This window comes from Vicugna pacos, chromosome 24 (assembly GCF_048564905.1).
Source record: "Vicugna pacos chromosome 24, VicPac4, whole genome shotgun sequence".
Taxonomy (NCBI): Eukaryota; Metazoa; Chordata; class Mammalia; order Artiodactyla; family Camelidae; genus Vicugna; species Vicugna pacos.
In genome coordinates, this window is record NC_133010.1 from 2146039 (window position 1) to 2169189 (window position 23151).

The 23151-nt window shown below is 53.1% G+C and overlaps 1 protein-coding gene and 1 pseudogene across 1 annotated transcript; one reads left to right on the forward strand and one right to left on the reverse strand.

Moving 5' to 3' along the window:
• The first annotated feature begins 453 nt into the window (after positions 1–453).
• Positions 454–1410, forward strand: LOC102528355 (Y-box-binding protein 1 pseudogene; annotated as a pseudogene).
• On the reverse strand, positions 528–23003 carry LOC140688903 (uncharacterized). The gene is made up of 7 exons (XM_072948886.1): positions 22764–23003; positions 21498–21553; positions 17552–17738; positions 11838–11965; positions 9203–9361; positions 5553–5694; positions 528–559 (listed from the first exon to the last, which is right to left on the reverse strand). Exons 1-5 carry the CDS (start codon positions 23001–23003, stop codon positions 9253–9255), a joined length of 720 nt encoding a protein of 239 aa, XP_072804987.1. The 3' UTR covers positions 528–559; positions 5553–5694; positions 9203–9252.
• Between the last annotated feature and the right edge of the window lie 148 nt (positions 23004–23151).

Genomic DNA, 23151 nt, shown 5'->3' on the forward strand with positions numbered 1-23151 from the left:
GGATCAGATCAGGGTCGCTGGCCCAGGGTTACAGACACCAGGCCTGTGTGGTTGAAGTGGACAATGAGGACCACCTCCCTCCGCACAGTGCCTCCCCCACTCAGATCCAGAATTTCACCCCAAACCCTGCCCCACCCCAGCAGAAGACTAAAAAAGATCGGAGGTGACTCTGACCAACACAGGAAGAAAGATGAAAAATGCTGCACCCAGGTTACCCTGCAGAGACGCCCACAAAAGGAACTTCGATCAAATGTTGGAGTCTGTATCCCATCAACTAGAAGGACTGAACCAAGGAAGGGGCCGCTGACAGGAGAGCCAGGAGGCCCACAGAGGGCCGAAGGCCCAGCTGCAGCAGGACTGCGCTGAGAGGACAGACTGGTGGGGACACGGAGCGGCCCGGCCTGTGGGGGCTGGGCCGACCTACCTTGTCGTCGTCCCTGAAGGTCATGCATGATGTTGGAGAAAGGGATCTCCGCTTGGAGTACCTTCCGGCAGTGCAGGAGCTGCATCAGCAGGGAGCACACGGCCGTGAACTTCACCCTCTGGGCCGGTTTTATGTCTGAGAAACAGCACATATTATGACAACTATAAGGAATTCCTCTCATGAATATTACTGACTGGATTTTCAAAATCTACTCTTATAGCTTAAAGCTGAATATAAGGCGATTTGGACAACAGTGGAAATAAAATCCTTTAAAACCAATCTCACGTGGTCACACATATTCTGTTGTTGAAATGGGGTTCTGTTACAATCAATGTATTTCTGAAAATCTCCTTTTCAGTTCGTGATCAAAAGGAGACAGTAAGGAAGTATAGACCCTCAGTAGTTAATTAGCACATAAAAAAGTTGTATTTGTGAACTTCGATTGGCAGCGGGAGCAGAGAGCGGACCCCAGAGAGCCCTGAGCAGCCCCCCTGCCCCTGCCCTCAGCGCTGCCGACACCAAGCCTGGCCCGGCAGGCAGCGGCACAGGGGCGGCCCTGGTGGCCTTGCACAGGGTCGGGGGGGGCGCCTGCCAGCGGGGACAAGGTCATCTCAGCGAAGGTTTTGGAAACAGTAGAGTGGTTCAAGGTAAGAAACGGATACGACTTCATCAACAGGAATGACACCAAGGAAGCTGCATTTGTGCACCAGACTGTCCTACGGAAGAGTAAGTAACCCGAGGAAGTGCCTTCGTGGTGTAGGAGGTGGAGGGACTGGAGTTTGATGTCGTTGAAGGAGAAAAGGGTGCAGAGGCAGCAAATGCTGCAGGCCCTGGTGGAGGTCCAGGGCAAGGCAGTAAATATGCAGCAGGCCGTACTGTTACACGCGCTCTCAACGTCCCAGGGGCCCGCCAAACACTTACCAGCTGAATTACAGAACAGTGAGAGTGGGGAAAAGAATGAGGATCGGAGAGCGCTCCCGAAGTAGTCTTATGCTAAAGCTGAAACCAACCTCTGCTATGTTCAGACATTGCATTTTGGGTCTATCTGTTAGAGTAACTTGGCCTATCTTCTTTATTGCAATGCATTTTTACTAATCTCAGCTATGCGCCCTTTTCTAACCTTAATTTTAATAAAAACAATTAGAGTGATTTAAAATTCTGTGATTTTATAAAAGCATGATTTCAAAACCATGCAATATCTGTTGGTCTTTTCATGAATACTGAATGTTCAGGACTTTTTTTAATGAGCCCATTGTTCTTTGGGGAAGGAAAATAAATTATACCAGAAAATTACTAAGCATCTGGAGGTAAATGTGCCTCGTCCCTTTAAGTATACAAGATATACATGGACACACAACTAAAATCCATGCTTTACTGTGGTGCCACATTATAAAGAAGCTCCGAAACTTTTTTATTGCTATGTTGTACACAGAAAGTTAATGCTTCCACTCATTATCTGAGGAACTATCCACTAAAAGAGGACTATAATTTCCTTAGGTCTAGGTTAACATCTTCATGTATAACTAAGGAGCTGGCATAACTTCTCTGTTTTTTTATAATTGAATGTTACTAAAAGAGAGCAATGCAAAAAGCCACTAATTAAAGAAGTAACCGATATCTGTAATGGTAGAACGAATATTTAGTAAGAGGCATAAAAAGGTGATGGGGAGATCACTAGCTTAGATCTTGGAAACTGACTTTATTTATATTATATATATTCTTATATATTATTAAGTATCTGTATATAACCTACTACTAAACATATATATATACACACACACACATATATACACCGAGAGAAGTGAAAATTACAGTAGAGTTAAAAGAAAAGATAAAAAGGAGTGATAATGTTCTTTATCCTTTTCACATCTTATAAATCAAGCTAGCATGTAGTGAACATTCTTATAAAAGACATATTTATATAAAAAGAAATTCTCAGCCATTTGTGTGGCTAGCAAATGTCAAACAACTAATTATAAATCCCAAATCAATTCACCTAATAATTTTTATATTTGTATTAATCACTTTCCATTTAATATACTTCAGCCTAAGTAATGCTGTAACCAACTACTTTCATTACTACCTTAAAGGACTGAATTACTTCTCGATAAAGGATTAAGAAGTGATTGTACGATATCCTAGACTATTTTAAGCCTTTGTATTTCTTTCCAGTTATATTAGAACTTAGAGAAAACTATTCCATTTTCTCGTCTTCCTTACATTTATGCAGGATGCTACAGAAAGGGGAAAACCATGATTGGAAAGGTTATATCTACAATGAATTACAACAGAGTAAACATGAAGATGTAAAAGAGGACATCAAAATCCTTAAAGTTGGGAGGGGGAACAAGAAAATATAGATTTCTTTTCTTCTTTTCGTTCTTTATAGGATGTGTTATACGACTATCAGTTTAAAGCAAACAGATATAGTAATGAGATAATATACAGGCAAAACAGGGAACCACGTAACAAAAACATACAGTGCAGTCAAAGGAACCAAAAAGAAACCAAGGTAATACAAAAGAAAATTTTGAACCCCAAAAAGAAAAAGAACAAAGAGGGAAAAGTGAAGTAAGCCAGAAAGAGAAAAAATATAACATATATCACTCATATGCAGAACCTTAAAAAAAAAAAGCAGAAGAAAAGACGACACTAATGAACTCATCTACAAGACAGAAACAGACTTGCAGACTTATGAAACAATCTTATGGTTACCGGGGGAAAGGAGGTCAGAAAGGGATAAATTCGGGAGTTTGAGATTTGCAAATGTTAGGCACTGTATATAAAAACAGACTGAAAAAATGTTCTTCGGTATAGCGCATGGAACTATATTCAATAACCTTTAATGAAAAAGAATATGTAAATGAATATATGTATGTATACACATGACTGGGACACTGCTGTACACCAGAAATCGACACACTTTAACTTACTGTACTTCAATAATAAACAAACAAAAATTAGAAATTAAAAAATATCTATGTCTACATCAAAACGACAATGATGTGGGAAAAGAACGTGTATAAAGATGAAAACTTGAAAATCCAGAGCATTCAGCTGGATTGATGGGATTGGGTGACATTTCCCATTTTGCACATTTCCTCCTTAAGCTCAGGTCTGCGATTACAACTCAGGCGTGTCCCCCTAAGCCTCCATAAGTCTGGGCTTCCTCGGCTGTGGGGCTGAGAAGACGCGCCCTTGCTCACGAGCGGCGCGTGAAATGACACACGTACGGCAGCCACGATGGGCTCGCAGCTGCTCCGTGAGAGCAGGAGTGCTTGCTTCTCCGCTGTATTCCCAGGGCAGGGACGCGGGCTCAATCCTGGGTTCCAGGGTCCCGGCCTCCACCCTCTACACGGGCCCCTCCCCCATTCCCCCGCCCAGCGAGGGCCGGCCTGGGAAGTGCCGCGAGCAACGCCCCAGCCCGAGCGGGACCCGTCCCGCCCAAGGTCCCTGGCGCGCGGACAGCGGGGCAGCCCGGCTTGGGGCGTGCCCGGGCTCGGGGCCGGGGTCGCGGGGCCGGGGCCAGGGCCGGGGCCGCAGCCGCAGCTGAGTCCGACGAGGCCGGGCGGGGGCTGCGCGGAAGGGCGCGGCCGGCACGCGGGGCGCGGACACTCACCACACGACGCCGTGGGAGTCCTCGCCGAGGTCGCAGGTTGCTGGAGCGTGGCCCCTCGTCCAACACCTGCCCGCGGACCACCTCGGGGCGCCCGCCCGCCGCCCCCGCGCTGGACACGAAGTTCCGCGGCCGCCGCTCGGCCAGCGCCGAGCCTCCCAGAGGGACCGCGCCGCCGCCGCTGCAGCCGCCGCCGCTGTCGGAGGGAAGGAGACCCGACGACCCGCCGTCCACTCGACCAGCTGCTGCCTGCCCGCCTGACGAACTGACCGTTGGGCGGGCGGAGGGAGGGGCCGGGCAGCGCACGCGCGCGGATTGGCTCCCGTGGCCTCGGGGGCGGGTCTCGTGGCCACACAGACTTGTACTCTTGTTGCCTATTAGGAATGATTCTGCTATGAACGTTTCTACACAAGCTGGGGTTTTTTTCACCAAGTTGTTCATTGTAATTTTCTTTGAACTTCACAGATTAAAAAACTAAAACAGCCCAAGGCAATCTACAGATTTAATGCAATCCCTACCCAATCACCCAGGACATATTTCACAGAACTAGAACAAATCATAATAAAATTTATATGGAACCATCAAAGACCTAGAATTGCTAAAGCATTACTGAAGAGAAAGAAAGAGGCTGGAGGAATAACTCTCCCAGACTTCAGACAATACTATAGAGCTACAGTCATCAAGACAGCATGGTATTGGTACCAAAACAGACATATGGACCAATGGAACAGAATAGAGAGCCCAGAAATGAACCCACAAACTTTTGGTCAACTCATCTTCGACAAAGGAGGCAAGAATATACAATGGAATAAAGACAGTCTCTTCAGCAAATGGTGTTGGGAAAACTGGACAGCAGCATGTAAAACAATGAAGCTAGAACACACCCTTACACCATATACAAAAATCAACTCAAAATGGATTAAAGACTTAAACATAAGACAAGATACAATAAACCTCCTAGAGGAAAACATAGGCAAAACATTATCTGACATACATTTTAAAAATTTTCTCCTAGAAGAAATAAAAGCAAGAATAAACAAATGGGACCTAATGAAACTTACAAGCTTCTGCAGAGCAAAGGAAACCAGAAATAAAACAAGAAGAAAACCTACAGAATGGGAGAAAATTTTTGCAAGTGAAACTGACAAAGGCTTGATCTCCAAAATATATAAGCAGCTCATACGACTCAGTAAGAAAAAAATAAACAACCCAATCCAAAAATGGGCAGAAGACCTAAACAAGCAATTCTCCAAGGAAGACATACAAATGATCAAAAAGCACATGAAAAAATGTTCAATATCACTAATTATCAGAGAAATGCAAATCAAAACTACAATGAGGTTCACCTCACACCAGTCAGAATGGCCGTCATTCAAAAATCCAAAAATGACAAATGCTGGAGAGGCTGTGGAGAAAGGGGAACCCTCCCACACTGCTGGTGGGAATGCAGTTTGGTGCAGCCACTATGGAAAACAGTGTGGAGATTCCTCAAAAAACTAGGAATAGACTTACCATATGACCCAGGAATCCCACTCCTGGGCTTGTATCCAGAAGGAAATCTACTTCAGGATGACACCTGCACTCCAATGTTCATAGCAGCACTATTTACAATAGCCAAAACATGGAAACAGCCTAAATGTCCATCAACAGGTGACTGGATAAAGAAGAAGTGGTATATTTATACAATGGAATACTACTCAGCCATAAAAACCGACAACATAACGCCATTTGCAGCAACATGGATGCTCCTAGAGAATGTCATTCTAAGTGAAGTAAGCCAGAAAGAGAAAGAAAAATACCATATGAGATCGCTCATATGTGGAATCTAAAGATTCATGGACAGAGAATACAGACTTGTGGTTACCAGGGGGGTAGAGGGTGGGAAGGGATAGACTGGGATTTCAAAATTGTAGAATAGATAAACAAGATTACACTGTATAGCACAGGGAAATATACACAAAATGTTATGATAAATCACAGAGAAAAAAATGTGACAATGAGTGTGTATATGTCCATGAATGACTGAAAAATTGTGCTGAACACTGGAATTTGACACAACATTGTAAAATGATTATAAATCAATAAAAAATGTTAAAAAAAAAAACTAAAACAAACATAGGGGGTTAACCGCATTTCAAATAAATGTATCTTTGTCATTGGAAAAACTGTTTCATAAAACACCTCTATAATGTACAAAAAGAGCTAATGATAAATAAATAAATAAATACATAAAATAAATAAATAAATAAATGAAATTATGAAATGCACAAATCTATTGATTCTGCTTTGAAAGATTAACATTAACAGAGATTCCCTTCTGAATTTCGAATAGTTATATATATATATGAGGAAAACTGCTCAGAGAATGGTGAGCCCGGGACATGCAGCTGACAGCAGCTGGGGGTGGGAGCCCGGCTCCCTCCAAGCCTGTGCCCTTTAGATTGGAGGGGACAGTGCTCTGCACCAGCGGACGGGGTGCCCTGCGGCCTCAAGCCAAGCTGCAGGTGTAGGGCTGCTCAGGTGAGTGTCTCTTCCTAGCAGCTCTGCCCCTCCCAGCTCAGCCCCTCAAGTGCCAGCTCCCCAGCTCTCCTCTCCCCTCTGCCTGACTGTGTCTCCTCCACCGCCTGCACCTCGAGTCACCAACAGGGAAAACCCAGGGATGACGGAGGGCTACGGTTCTTCCACCTCCCTTTCCAGGGTGCCCCTGCTGTCCTGTCTCCTCTGAATCACCAAGGGGCTGGCCCAGAGAGGCAAGGGCTCCAACAGGGGCCTGAGGTCCCTACCCAAGTCCCAGGCAGGCCAGGCTGGCCCCACTCCCAGTGCCCTGCAGGCAGAAGGCTGCGCTGGCTCCATGCTCCCTGCCCATGCTCCCCATGCTCCCCATAATCCCCTGGGCGAGACCCCCGCGCACTGACCTGCTTCTCACTCTCATCCTCCAGCCTGCACCTGACCTGGTGTCTAGTTCTCATTTTGCTGCAAAAGAGCAGTGCTGAACACAGCCTACGGCCCTTCCTCCTCCGGGGGCACACACCTTCCGGCTGCCCGTGCTCCCTCTAACCGCCCCCACCTCTCCCTGCTCCCCTTCTCTCAGGAACCTGGGGCCCAGGCTTGGCCCTTCATCATCTTCTTTCTCATGATTGGCATGGAGTTTCCAGGGCATCAGTGCCCCGAGTGCCTGTGACCCTTCCACACTCAACCTCAAGCCCAGACCCCTGCCCAGCCCCTGTCTGACCTCTTATCTCACTGGTGGGGAGACCTGGCCTGACAGGTGATAAAGGCCCCCCCAGGCTCAGGACCCTGAGCCCAGCTCTGTCTTAACAGCCTCCCGCCCTGTGTTGTGCTTCCCCACTTCTGCATTCCCTGTAGTGTTCCCTGTGGCCCCCCAAGAACGTGAACTCCACCAGGGCCGGGGTCTGTCTCCGCTGCCAAAGCCCACCTCCTGGAACAGCGTCTGCACACAGCATGAGCTCTGAAACACTGCGCTCCTGGCTGGTGGCATTTCTTTGTCGGTGGGTGGGGGACCATCTTTTGGAAATGGCTGGGTGGAGGAGAGGAGGGAAGAAGCAGAGAACAGGGCAGGGAGGAGGCAGCCCCTTCTGCAGGTCTGGTAGGTGGAGCAAGGGAAGGGAAGCTGCAGGTCAGTTTGAACTTGAAAGAGGCCCTGGCCAGGTGAAGGGCCTGGGGTGGGGCTGCCTAACAGTGGGAAATCTGTGTTTGTCCTAAAATTTGGGGCTGCAGGGCAGACGGAACACACAGGACAGGACCTCAGCAGGGAGGCAGAGGAGAGAGGTGGGCAGCTCCTGTCACCACCTAGCTAGCTAAGGGCCAGGAATTTGTGTGGCACAGTGGGGCGGCAGGTGTGCTGTCAGTGGGGGGGTCACTCTGGCTGCCAGAGGGGGAGGGGCAGGGACAGTGAGAGGGTGTTTACAGCAACCCCAAGGCCCTGTGCTGAAGGGTGGAGGACAGGGGAGTGGGGGACTGGCAGGAAGGGGTCAGTGGCTGCGAGAGTCCCCCCACAAGGGGACGCTCAGAGGCAGCTAGGGACACAGACAAAAATGGTGCAGTTTTTGAGCCCATTTAGAAATGCCATGGCCATTCCTGTGGCTGGCTCAGCCATGGTTTTCAAGCAGACTTTGAGCCCCCACCTCCCTTTTTCTCCTGTTAGATCCTAACTTCCATGCTTGCTACTACTGAGGTTCCAGTAAGGTTTCCTTTCACGTGATTAGTAGCCGCTGTCCAGAGCGAGCACCCCTAGATCCTGGCTGTCCCCAGCCGAGCTCAGGGCCTCGGCACAGGGAAAGGGGCTGTGTGTTTCAACCACCTCCCCCGAGGTCAGGCCAGGAGGGAGAGGGAGGAGGAAGGATGTGCCCAGCGGACACCTGGCTTGCAGGATGAGAACAGGCCACCTGGGGGCGGGGAGAGGGCAGGCAGCGAAGGTAAGAGGGGCCAGAGCAGAGGACCCAGAGCTTTGCCCTGCCGTTCACAGCACATGTGCAGAAGCAGACGTGGGTGTACGGCTGTCTAACGCTCAACTCCAGTACCTGGGAGCCACTGCTGGTCCCTGCAGCAGCTGTGAGCACGTGTTGTGAACTCTTCTAAGAGGAGAAAATCAGGGCAGTGGGACCTCAAGCGTGAGCCTCAGAGCCCCCTTTCCTGCAGCCACATCAATGTCCTGCCGCCCCCACCCAGGGGAGGAAGGGGAGCTTTTGTAGCTGTTTTTTTTTTTTAACAGTATATTATGCCTCGATTTTGTGAAAGGTTTAACGAAAACAAGACCAAAAGAGGCAAATGTAGTTAGAACGCATCAGAAGTGCACGGACCATCGAGAACTCATCCCCGTTCTAGGAGGAAACCTGTAAGTTTCCTAGGGGGGCTCTGAAGCCACAGCACATCCCCCTGTGAGTCTGAGATAGAAGCAAAGTGCCAGGAGGCCATCAGCACTCCGGACAGCTGCGAGCCCGGCACATAGCCCCCGCCTCCAGCCTCCTCCTCCAGGGCCCACTTGCCCGCTTTCTGTGGGATTCATGGGTGAGGCACCTGAATCAGCCCAGAGCAAGTCTCTTCTATGTCGGTGGGGGGCCGAGATGGCCAGGCTTCCCAGTTCCCCACACAGAAGGTAGGATTAGAATCCCCCACAGCTGCCCTCAGGGTCCCAGACTCACCCAGGCAGGCCGGCGGCTTCAATGACGTTGGCCAGGGTCACATCGTTGGATCACACATCATACTGCCACTTGCGTAGGCCCAGGACCCCGCAGAGGACCCTGCGGGTGTGCAGCCCCACATGCATATTCAGGTCCACCTCAGTGGCCTCGGCCACAGACCTATAGCAGACAGACATAGAACGTGGGGCTGGGTCCCCGCTGTCTGCTCCCGGGACGCCACGAGGACAGGAATGCGGGGCCTTGTGCTGTCCCTGCTGTGAGGCCAGGCGTGGTGCCCAGGGGAGAAGGAGCATGGGGGTCTCCTGACCTCGTCAGCCCAACCCCTGAACTGTGAACTGCTCCGGGCTGGCTCCCCCCAGCTCCCTGGCCACTGGCCATCTCACAAGGTATCACCCCCCACCCCACCTCCCCAGTGCAGCCCTGAAGAGAAATGAGCCCAGGGCCTGATCCCAGGACCCCGAGCCGTCTCTGTGCACCACTGACCTGGGCAGGGCGGTCATGCCTTCTTGCTAGCCAGAGGCCCACATGAGAGCCACGAGGAATATCTAACAGCCCCAGGAGCCCTGGGAACAGTCGAGCTTTGACCCTGGGTTCCCTGACTGAGAGGGTGGGCTGCAGACCCAGCTTGCCGGGAGGCCCAAGGCTCTGCAAACCTGCCCTGAACAGCAGATGGATCTCGTGGGCTGCAAACTGTGCCTCAGTCACTTGTGGGAGAAAACAAGACAAAACGTGCAGACACTGAAATCAGACTGCAGGGCCCGGTGCACACCCCACCTCCCCAGCCGCTCACGACCCTGGGCTCCAGCCCCAGCTGGGGACACAACAGCTCCAAGACCTAGGGCGAGGCCCCGAGCGATACCACCCTTGGACGTGGGGGCAGCATCCCAGGAAGCAGTCATGCAAGGTAACAGGAGGTGGCTTTAAAGGCTCCTTGTAAAGAGATTCACTGCAGTGGTGGAGGAGGGCTGTGCTCAGAAATCCTCTCAGGGGCCCCCGAGGGCGCCCTGCACGGTTCCTCCAACCCCACGACGCCCACAGTGAAGTGAGAGCAGGAGGCGCACGACACGCGCCTTTGGTGGCACAGTCGGAGCTCAGGGCACGCTCCACGGCCACAGTGACGCCCTCTGGTGCTGTTTTCCTGTATTTTCCACTTTTCCCCTAATAGGCAGATGTTATTTTACTTATAAGAAGCCTGAAACAGGAAGCAGCATCGGGCCTGGCTGGTGCGCTCCAAGGGACAGAAGTGCAAGGAGGCCTTGAGGGAGAGGCGGGGGTCAGCGTCGGCGCCCTGGCCCCTCCCCAGCCTGGGGGGTGTGAAGGTGGCCCTGAACAGCAGGTGTCTCAGTGGGACTCTCCAGACAGTGCTGACGTGCTGTAGCAAGAAGGGCAAGGAGGCTGAGTTGAGGGTAGGGGACACTGAAGCCCTGTGATTAGGACGTTGTGCTTGAGAAGGCAGGCAGGCCAGGAGACCAGGGTCACATAGGGCCGCACTGCCACCACCCTGCAGCAGCCCGACACAGACTACTCACCCTCAGTCCCTCCCAGCAGCAGGTGCTCACAGTCCAACCACATCTACACCCACAGCACAGCAGGTGCCCCGAGCCTGTGAGCTCACAGCCAAATCTCACTCCTGCTCCAAGACTCAGGGCTGATTGACGTGTCCACCTTGTTCAAATATGACACAGGCCCAGCCTGGATGCTGCCCTCCCAGGTCCTTCACCAACGCTGATGCGCAGCGCCTGTCTCCTGACAAGCCGGGTACCAGACTGAGCACACTGGCGAGGTGCCCCCCCGCCCCTGAACGCCCTGCTTCTGCACACAGTGCTCAGGCGTGCGGATGGCTGCGGGCCCCTCACAAGGAGGCACAGCAAGCCTGCCATGAATCCCCAGCTCTGCAGTCCTTCTGTTTGGACAGCCTTTCTGTGTGTCCTCTCACTACGTCTTCCTCACACAATTCCTGTAACACGACTTCTATGCTCCCAAATGGGCAACTGCACCAGCCCCCGGGAGCCCCGTCTCGCTGAACTGCGCCCACCCCACCACGCTGCTGAGGGGCTAGGATGTGGATCTGTGCTCCACCCACCAGCTCAGCCTCCCGCCTCCACGTCCTCCTTCACTAAAGGCAAGGCTCCCTAACTCCTCATCCCAGACAAGGGCTGCGAGGAGACAAGGCTGGTTAAGAAACAGGCAGGCCAGGCCCCCGGTGTTTCAGAAATACTCACCCGCTCAAGCCAACCCTCTCTCCACAGAGCGCGCCTGACCCCTGGTCACCTGCCTGCATGAAGATAAGCACATGTGATTCCTTTTCAACTGGAACTTGGCTGGCTTGGAGCCAACCCTTGCCTCATCCACTCCTTGACCATCTTATCGGGCTAAACTATGAAAGCCATTTCTTTTCCCTGACTCATGCACACAATGCCTGGGATCACCGTGGACCAAGAAACGCAGTCCCAACAAAATGCAAAGGGGCACAGCTTCAGAGATCAGGTGGGACTCCTCCACCCTGTACCTCGCCACAGGGCCCTGGTTCTGCATGGCACAGGTGACCCTCCTTGGACAGAGAAGCCAGGATAACACAGGCCTGCAAGGGGCCCCCCGGGACGGCAGGCAGGTCCAGGTCCCACGGGACACTCACGCGATGGTGTCGACCATGTCCAGGCCCATCTCCATGCAGCAGTGGGTGTGGTCGGTCTCGGGCTGGGGGAGGCCTGACACGCAGTAGTAGCAGTCTCCCAGGATCTTGATGCAGCAGCAACGGTTTTCCTTTGGACAAGAGGACAACGGCATGTTAGTGACATACCTGGGGGCACCCGAGCACCTGCACCTTTGCCACCTATAATGCACACACCATCCCGGTCGAGGCACGACCTACACCAGGGCCCAGGCCACTCTCCCGCACTCAGGGCAGCCTCGGGAGGGCGGGTGGCCCCTATGGCTGTGCTCAGGGTTGCCGTGGGGTGCACCAGGCTGCCCTACACCTGCACTCAGCCTCTTCCCATGTGGGGATCCTGCCCTTCATTTCACTGGGCCAACCCCAACCCCAGAGAGCCAGCTCCTGTCCTCAAGGAGGGGACCCTCTCCCAAGACAGGCAGCACAGCACCCCTCTTGATGACAAAACTGATGGCCACCTGATCACCCTTCTGAACATGCCGGACTCCTCCCCACCCCAGGAAGGGCAGCCCACATCTGAGTGTCCCTGTGGCATTGAACCATCAGTCAAGGGCCATGGGATATGTGAGCTGCTCTCCCCTAAAATCACCAGCCAGGGCCTGGGCCCTGACTTCACCACCCACAGGGAACACCTGGGGAAGGCATCCCACACCACAGAAGGCCCCCTCTCACATTTACACAACAGAAGAAAACCAGGACCCACCTCCCCATCGTGCTGAGGACAGAAGAGAAATGTCAGACGCTTACTGCCACCTGCCCTGTGCTCACGCATAGGTGTCAGCTACAACCGTGACAGCGACTGTCAATTTTATTTCAAGGACAACATTAAAATGGTAGATCTAGAATGTTTCGTTTTCAGCACCCCTTTACACTCTTAAATAATTGGGAGACCTCACAGAAAGTTTTCATCTAATTGGGTTATAGCCAAGGATATTGACCACATAAGAAGCTACAACTGAGAAAATTTTAATGTATTAATGCATTTAAAGTAACAATAACAAATCCATGACTTTTAACACAGGTACCATATTTTATGAAAAATCATGACATTTCCCAAAGCAAAAACAGTGAAAAGGAGGCACTGTTCTCACTTGTGCAAGTCTCCAGCATCTGTCCTCACAGGGGACAGCTGACTCTCTGGTTTCCCACTCACTCCATCACTTCCTGAGCTTGCGGACGTCTGCGAAGGAGACCAGCCTCATGCAGCCTGACCTTGGATGTGATGGACCTCACAGCCCCGAGACAGTCCCCTCAAGCCCAGAGCTGTGCCAACCCCACGCTGAGAACACATCCTGTCGCTCATATTTAATTCTCTTCAGTTTCTTACAAAGGAGCCAAGCAGACTCCTGCAAGATTCCTTGACTGCTAGGAATTCACACAAGGCACTGGGATGCGCACCCTCAGCTCACTCCCCACAGGCTCACACATGCCCCACACTCCTGCAGGACTCTCCACGGGGGCAGAGGGCGGGGGAGGAACCAGGGCCAGTGACCTCACTGCTCTCCCGAGATCGCCCAGGCCACACCCTGGCATCAGAGAAAGAGGTGGCCTCCACGCAGATGGCTCGGTGCCCAGCTTCTCCCAGCCCTGGGCCGCCCTTAACGCAGGGACACTCAGTCAGAGGGCAGACATGTCCACCTGTCATCAGGAGGGCTCTCAGAAAGCGCAGTGAGTGGGTCTGCTCCATCCAGAACCCTGAAGGCTCCCTCTGTGGACAGAGAGCTGGACTCAGCAAAGTTTAGGGTCTGGCCACTCAGCCTCCAAGTATAAGGGACAGCCACTTAACCGTGAGGACGCCAGCCTCCCGGTCTGCAGAAGGGGTTTCCCCGCATCGCAGAACAGGCCATACTGGGACTGACTTGTCCTGTGACAGATGGAGTCTGGGAGCCTGGAACCAGACGGCCAGGTGCAGAGGACCACCCTGTGGAGCCAAGGGCTGGGCCCCTGGGAGGCAGCCAGCCAGCCTTCTCCAGGCCACAGTCCCCAGGCCTCCAGGACAGTGGGCAGCACTCGGCTCTCTCCCAGGGCCTCTAGATTGTCTGCCCCACCTGTCACCATCATCACTGCCAGTACACACCATGCAGGCCAGGGGATGGGGAGCAGGCAGCATCTCCCCAGCCCTCTCCCCATCTTCACATTCAGGCTGCCTTCACTGGACCGACAGCCCAGGGATAAGGGGATGGGCCACAGTGGGGGGCTGACCCCTCCCCTGGCACAGACCCTCGGCAGAGAGCTTACCCCCAGGATGCATCAGGCTTCCCTCTGCGCACCCCCAGCTTGGCTCTGCAGTGTTCTCGGCCGTCTCCAGGCCCCACGAACCCGAGGCCTGCTGTTAATCTCTGTGTGTCCCCAACAAGCTTGTCCCTGGGGCTGGAAGGTGCTCAGTAAGAGGCCACTGAGCGGGCAGGGCCTGTGAGTCAGTGAACGGGCCATAAAGCTGATGGGCAGGTGGTAAGTGGCAGCACTGCCCTCAGATCTGAAGGTAAATAAGAGGCCGTGGGTGGAGCTGCCCCAAGTGGCCTCAGCCCGGGAACCCGGCTGTCATATTTGATGCAGAGACTTGGGGCGGCCGCCATCGAAAAGGGAAGTCATAGTGGGGCTGGGTGGGTGGAATGTCCAATGATGGGCTCCTCGGGGCAGGAGGCCTCGGAAGAATAAGGTGTAAACTGCGAGGAAGGCAGCGGGTGCTCTCAGTGAGACACAAGAGTGGCCCTTACTACCCGGTGTGGCCGCTTTCTAAGGCAGGACCAGGGCATCCAGTCGGTGACGTTCAGTAGGCCTCGGGCGTTCAGCAGGCTGACAGGTAGACAAGCTCCACTGCGCTCTGGGGATGGCTTCCTAAAGGGCAGCCACCCTTGGCTGGACCCGTCAACACACACAGGACTGGGCACATAATTACAGCCCATCAGTGACATCCTGAGATGCGGTCCCTCCTGAGCCCAGCTCCACCTCGGGGCAGCTGACACAGCCCAGGACTGACTAGGGAGGTGAAATGCTAACCTGTCACCTTGTTTTTTAATCTCAACTGTCTTGGCTTTTGTTAACAAGATTAAAAAACCAAAAAAGGTGCTTCCCATTACTTTTAGTGTTTCAGGTCATAAAATCTTCCCTGCAAATACTGAAAGCCAGCACTTGGAGTTCCCCATCAGGGAGCATCTGTGACCCCTGAACAGCTGTTTCTCAGCCAAAGTGAAGAAAGAAAATGGAGGAGGAGGGCTGGAGGGCTCGGTTGGAAGGGACAGGAGTGACAGGATAGGACAACAGGGCTGTGGGAGGACCCAGGTAGGAAGGTCTCATGCTCTGCTTCCCAGGTGTGGTCTGCAGGCTCACAGGTGAACTCCAGAACCCCTGGCCCTGCCGGAGAGGATCTGAGACCCTCAAACTAAAGGGCTCTGTGACCCTGCTCACCCGGCCCCAGGCCTGGGAAGAAGCAAAGAATTTAGAGGGATCAGGAAGACCCACTACAACTCCCGAACCCAAAGATGCCCAAACCTCTCTGAGGTCTGCTCTGAAACAGTGGAGTCCAGAGAAACCAGAGTCAACAGGTGGATCCCTGATGCTATGCCTGGATTCTGGGAAGACAGGTCAGCTCCTGGGACCTGGTGGCATCCCCAGGGGAGGGGGATGAGCAGAGAGAGCGGTGAAAAGATCCAGTTTATGCCCCAGGTAACTGCATCCAGAAGCCAACTGGCCAGGTGACATTAACTGCAAGGTGCTGGGCTACCAGTGGGAAAACAGAAGAAGAGATTTTAGAAAATGTTATTTCTAGTTGGCCCTCTCATACGTTCAGGCAGCGTGTGTTTACTCTATTGCAAACACACAAAGCTGAGAAGACAGGCACCAAAATATAAACCCACCCATCACTGGAAGGTAGGAGACATAACCATTCAGCTTCAATGTGCATACGTCACTCCTGCACAGTTCCTTTGACTCCCAACGTGGGCCACCCCTGCAGTAAGCACGAGGGATGTAAGTGCATGTGAAGACGGGAGCCCTCTGCTCCTGGGGCTTCTTGCCCACATGGAAGGACTGCACAGGAGCAACAGAGCTGGAGCCCACAGACACCTGCCCTACAGCAGGGACTGGACTAATCAGCTCAGTACCGGAAGTCTCTGCAGCCTCAGTCAGACATCTGCCCACCCCCCCCCACCAATAAGAAAAAGATACTCATCCTGATGCAGGTGGAACTGATGTCCCTAAAGAAGGAGGGGGAGGGGCAGAAAAGGTATTTGTAAAAGGATAATTGAGGGGTTTTCCCCCAAATACTGTGAAACTGTAAGCCTACAGATGCATGAAGCTCACTAACCTGCAAGCACAAGACACATGAAGAAAACCACAAAAGGCACATCTAAATCAAATTGCTTAAAACCAGCGACAAAGACACAATACTATAAAAGCATACAGAAAAAAAGACGTATTTCATACAGAGGAACAAAGCTGACAGGAGAGTGCTCGCTGACTATGTGAGAAAACAATTACTCTTCAACAAAGGAGGCAGGAACAACATACAATGGAGGAAAAACAGTCTCTTCAGCAAATAATGCAGGGGAAACCGGACAGCTGCACGGAAATCAGTGAAGTTGCGATACTCCCTCACACCGTGCACAAAAACAAATTCAAACTCGCTTAAGGGCTTCAACATAAGACAAGACAGTACACGCCTCTTAGAAGAACACATAGGCAAAACACTGGACACACACGTCAGCAACGTTCTCCTAGGGCAGTCTACCCCAGCAAACAGACACGAAGGCACAAATACACAAACCAATGGGACCAAACTGAATTTATCAGCTTTCTGCACAGCAAAGGAAACCATTAGCAACACAAAAGGACAACCTACGGGATGGGAGAAAATACTCGCAAAAGATGAGACTGACAAGGAATTAATTTCCAGAATACAGAAACGGCTCATACAACTGAATAACCAAAAATCAACCCAATCCAAAAGTGGTCAGAACCAAACACGCCTTTCTCCCATGAAGACATACGAATGATCAATAGGCGTATGAAAACAATCCTCGGTATCACTAATTGTCAGAGAAAAGCAAGTCCAAACTCCAGTGAGGTATCATCTCACACCAGTCAGAAAGGCCTTCATTCCAAAGTCCACAAGGGAGAAATGCTGGAGAGGCTGCGGAGAAAAGGAAGCCTCCTATCCTACACTGCTGGTGGGAAAGGAGTTTGGTGCAGCCACTGTGGAAGACAGTAGGGACATTCCTCAAAAGACTACAAAGACACTCGTCAAAAGCTTTGGATCTCGGGGGCAGGCTAACGAGCTCCCAAAGGCCCAGGCCTCGCCCGTTATTCTGCCCCAGGCCGCCTGTGCCCGGGACGGTCCGGGGCGGCCTCCGCTCCCAGAGCAGGTCCACCTACTGCGGGAAGGCCATGGCCTGAGGGCCAGCCCAGCGCCCTCCCAGCTCCTGGAGCTGTTACCACTTCCCCAAACCCGCATATGAGCTGCGGTGAAGACGCACGGTTCAGCAAATAGTAAGGTGGCGGGGAGGGGCACCGAAACCGGGGCGGCGGGCCCGGGACCAGCCTCAGGGTCCTGACGGGCCGGCCGCGCGGCCTGGGCCTCACCTCCGCACCCCTCCCTCCCTGTGCGCCTCCCCAGCGGCACAGCCCGGGCCTCACCCGCCGGCTCCTCGACCCGCGCGCGCCCACCAGCGCCCCCTTACCTGCTCGGCGACTGCAGCAGAAGCGACAGCCAGCGGCGGCCCAGACGCCAGGCCGCGTTCCTCCTCCGGGAGCTGGTCCAGGAGCAGCCGGCTCCCGCCCAGCGTCCGCGCGCTCTGGGCGCGCTCCCGCGTCCGCGCCCCTCCTCCTCCTCCTCCCGCCCGCAGCGCGGACTCTCGGCTGGGGCTCCTGCACTAGGGTCGCTGCGACTGGGGCTTGGGCCGGCCGGGTCCCCAACCCGCCACTGACCAGGTCTAGGCCACACACCCCAGCCCCGTTCGACCTGATCGCCGCCTGCAACCCAGTCACTGCCTCCCCACCCTCCCACCCCGGCCAGGCCCCGTCCCCTACCTGACCCCCAAGGCAAGGCTCCTCCTCACATTTAAGTACCTGCCCCCAGACTCGGCACCATTAGGTCCTAAGCTACAGCCCCCGAAAAACCAAGCGCACTCCTCATGCCTCACCCCACGTCACCGTACCATCCAGACATCGACCCATCCCCCCTCATCCCGGGATTACCCCCCACCCCGCAGCCGGGTACTCCAACTCCAAGGGGCCCTCACCAAGGCTGGCCCCCTCACCCCTCAGCCTGTCCGCCTTCACCACGGGATCCCCCCATACCCAGAATGCAAGGCTACCTCAGCTGAACCCTCACCCCTCACCTTGTGGGGACGGGGCAGTCCAGGCTCCCATCAACATGGTGACAGCCACCAGACAGGGATCCCGGGCAGAGTGCCGGCGGGCAGGGCTGGACGAAGTTCCACTTCCCGCCTGGGTGCCCTGCCCCGCTGGGCCCAGGGCCTCCGTCTGAGGCGACGGGTCAGGGTGGTCCCGGGCTGCACACTGCTCGCTAGCTCGCCACTGGGCTCTGGACGGTTGATGGCGCTGCCAGAGGCTCGGAGGGTGCAGCCGAGCCCCGGGATGGACAGCAGGCAGCCACAGAGGCCATGGGGGAGAGGGGAGCTGCCCTGGGAGAGCCTTGCTCCCACCTACCCTACGGCCTGGCCTGGGGGCAGCCTTGCTGCCCCAGCTTCCTGGAAAGCGCTTCTCCCTGTCTGCTCGTGACAGGCAGGCAGGGTGTAATCGGTGGGGTGCGGTCAGCGGGGCCCGGCGGGGTTGCGGCTGCGGTGGCGGTGGCGAGAGGGCAGGATTGGGGCTGCCCCCTACTACAGCAAGGATTTTCTCTCATCTCCCGCTGTCGCTCGCTGCCCCTATCCAGCACACTGACTGCACCGCTGCCCGCCTCTCAGGAGCAGGCTGACCTGAGGACAAGCCTCCAGCCAACCTGGGGCAGCAGAGGCCGCCCCCAGGCCAGGCTGCGGGGGAGACGGGAGCGAACTCACAGGCTGGCACAGGGCAGCCCCCCTTCTCCCGCCGCCTCAGCTGTCACCTCTGCAGTCTTCCCCACTCCCTGACCGAACCGCGCAGGCTTCCAGAGAGGAGACTGCCTTACCCATGTCAGTCCTGCAAACCGGGGGGCAGCAGAGGCCGCCCCCAAGCCAGGCCCCTAGGGAGGTGGGACTACACACGAGGGCTTGCACAGGGCAGCCCCACTCCTGCCACCACTGCCCCTGCCCTCTGACCGCACCATGCCGGCCTCCTTGGAGCAGACTGACCTAAAGACTTGGGTGCGGCGAACATGGGGCGGCAGAGGCCACCCCCAGGTCAGGCCGCCAGGGAGATGGGAGCAAATGACTGGCTCCCAAGGGGCAGCCCCCCTCCTCCCGCCACGGCTACCTCTGCTACCTTCCTCCCAAGCCCCCTGACCACACTGAGCCCACGGTCTTCCCAAAGTGGGTGGAGACGGAACGTATCTCAACATAGTAAAAACTATTTATAACAAACCTACAGCCAGCATAATACTCTACGGTGAAATGCTAAAAGCCTTTCTTCTGAAATCTCTAACAAGACAAGGATGCCCACTCTCACCAGCTCTATTCAATACAGTATCGAAAGTCCTAGTATAGCAATTAGACAACAAAAAGAAAGAAAAGGGATCCAAGTTGGAAGAGAAGAGGTACAACTGTCATTCTATGTGGATGACATGGCAGTATACACAGAAAACCCTAAAAGCTCCGCATGAAATCTGTAAGAGCTAATGAAAGGATTCAGCAAGGTAGCAGGATACAACACCAACATGCAGAAATGAGTGGCATTTCTTTACACGAAAGTAATCATCTCTTTTAAAACTGCATCCAAAAATAAAATAAAATACTTCGGAATAAATCTGACCAAGGAAGTGAAAGACACATGCGGAGACCTACAAAACACTAGCTAAGAAAATTCAAGAGGACTTCAAGAAATGGAAACATATCGCATGCTCTTGCATTGGAAGAATTAAGATTGTTAAAATTGCCACAATGTCCAAACCCATCTACAGATTTAATGTGATCCCCATCAAATTACCCAGCACATTTTTCACAGAATTACAACAAATTACCCTCAAATTTATATGGAATCACAGAAGATCCAGAATTACCAAAGCATTACAGAAGGAAAACAATTAAGATGGAAGAATAACCCTCCCAGACTGCAGACAATACGACAGAGCTGCAGTCAAAACAGCACGGTATTGACACAAAAACAGACATAAGGATCAACAGAACGGAACAGAGAGCCCAGAAGTAAACCCACAAACTTTTGGTCAATTAATCTCTTCAGCAAATGGTGTAGGGAAAACTGGACAGCTGCATGTAAATTAATGAAATTAGAATATTCCCTCACACCATACACAAAAATAAATTCAAAATGGCTAAGACTTAAACATATAGACAACACACTACAAATCTTCGTATAAAATACAGGCAAAACATCCCTGACATACATCTCAGCAATGTTCTCCTAGGGCAATCTACCCAAGCCACAGAAATAAAAGCAAAAATAAACAAATGGGACCTCACTGAACTTAAAAGCCTTTGCACAGCAAAGGAAACCATAAGCAAAATAAAATGACAACCAACAGAATGGGAGAAAATATCTGTAAATGATTCCACTGACAAAGGCTTAATTTCCAGAATACATAAACAGCTCATAAAACTTAATAACAAAAAAGAACCAACCCAATCCAAAAATGGGCAGATCTAAACAAGCATTTCTCCAATGAAGACTACATATGGCCAAAAGGTACATGAAAAAATGCTGAATATCACTAATTATCACAGAAATGCAAATCAAAACTACAATGAGGTATCAGCTCACACAAGTCAGAATGGCCATCACTCAAAAGTTCATGAAGATAAATAAATGGAGAGGGTGTGGAGAAAAGGGAATGTAATTTGGTGTAACCATTATAGAAATTCCTCAGAAAACTAAAAATAGACTTACCCTACGATCCAGCAATCCCACTTCTTGGTAAAAATCTAGAGGGAACTCCAATGCGAAAAAATTACCTGCACCTCAGTATTCGTACCACCTCTACATACAATAGCCAACACATGGAAGCAACCTAATTGAAGCAACAGATAACGGTAAAAAAGTGATATATTTATATAATGGAATACTACTCTGCCATAAAAAAGGATAAAACAATGCCATTTGCAGCAACATGAATGGACCTAGAGATGACCATTCTAAATGAAGTGAGCCAGAAAAGGAAAGAAAACAACCATATAACATCACTCACGTGCAATCTAAAAAAAAAACTATGAACTTATTTACAAAACAAACAGACTTACAGACTTAGTAAACAATCTTATGTTACCAAGGAGAGAGGGTGGGAAGAGAGAAATTTGGGAGTTTTAGATTTACAAAAATTAGCCACTATAAATAAAAATCGATTTAGAAAACTTTTTCTGTATAGCACAGAAACCTATGTTCAATATCTGAAAATAACCTATAATGTAAAAGCTGCTACAGCCACCAACTGAGGAAGCAAGAGAAGAGTTAGTTATCCCGGGCTAGATCCCGGTCCTGGAAAGTCCTTGCCCACCGCTGGCGCTGCCCCCTGACCTCACTGCATCCTCCTCCCAGGAGAAGGCTGACATGAAGACATGCGCCTTGCGAACCTGTGGTCACAGAGGCCTTCCACAGGACAGGTCCCAGGAAAGATGGGAGACATTTACCTGCTGGGGGAGGACAGCACCCCTCCCAGACACCGCCCTCTAACAGCACCGCCCCTGCCTCCCGGGAGCCCACTGACCTGGAAACAAGTGTCCTGCAAACATGGGGCAGCGGCGGGAGAGGGCAGCTGCCCATGGAGAGCGGGTTGATTGCCCACATCTCACAGGCGGCAGGGTCGGGGGAGGAGGGGTGGCCTTTGCTACCACAGGCACATCCCCAGGTAAGCCTGCCCACTCGAGGAGGGCAGGCAGCGGGGACAAAGGCGGCTTTAGGAAGTCTGTCTATGCGAGCCTGTGGATTTCCTACAAACTCCCACGGGGCCTGTCCTGGCCTCCACCTCTGCTGCTTCAGGTTCCCAGAACCCCGGTTACAGGTCAGCCTGCCCCCGGAAAGCAGGCGCTGCGCTGTCAAGGGCAGCGGGGGCGGGAGTCCGCGGCTAAAGCACTGTGATGCCTCTGCCTCGGGCAAGCGCGGCCATTTGCTCTCATTTATATCTGTCGCTGCCGTCAAGCCCGCACACTGACCGCACCACGACCGCCTTTAAGGAGCAGACTGACTTGTAACTTGGGTCCCGCGAACATAGGGCGGCAGAGGCTGCCCTCAGAACAGAACGCGGGAGACATGGGAGCAAATCAACAAGAAACAAGGGGCAGACATCTCTAACTGACGCCTATGCCACCAGACAGCACCCCGTCACCACCCAGGAGCAGGTTGACTATGAGAGGTGCACCCATGAGCATGTGAAAGCTCCAGGCCGCGAGGGTAATAAGGAACATATCAAGACGCTCACACGGGGCAGCCCCCATAACACCGTGGCCTCAAAGCATCGGCCTCCTGAGAGTAGGCCATGACCTGAGGGCCGGTCGGACATCTTCCAGATCTGTCCAGCGCCTTCCCACCTGCCAGGGCTGCCCTGCTTTCCCAACGCAAACAGAAACGACAGGGTAGACGCGGGGTTTAGGGACTACTAACGTGAGGGGGTGGGGGATCACCACGAACCAACGGGGCGGCTCCCATCGCCCCAGGGCCCAAAAGGGCCGAGCGGCCCAGGACACAGGAACGCACCCCTACCTGTGCGCCTCCCCAACGGCGCAGCCAAGGCCACACCGGCCAGGTCCACGACCTGCGCTCCCACACCAGCACCCCCTTACCTACCCGCTGGTGGCAGGGGAGGCGAAGGCAATAGGCGGCCAAGTACCCTGGCCGCCTTCTTCCTCGGGAGCGGGTCACAGGAGCGCCCCGCTCCCACCAAGCTTCCACACGCTCTGGGTGGGCTCCCTCGTCCGTGTGTACCTGCGTCCGCGCCCCTCCTCCTCCTAACGGAAGCACGGACTTTCGGGCTGTGGGGGGCTCGGGATTGGAGCTGCACCGTGCTAGCGCGGGGATTGGCTTCATTACACGCTGTCTCTGCCGCGCTCCCCCCCCCACCCCGCACACTGCTTGCACTGCGCCCGGCTCCCAGAAGCACACTGACCCGAAACCGGCGTCCTGCAAAACCGGGGCAGGAGAGTACACCTCGAAGACACGGCGCGGGCGGAGACGG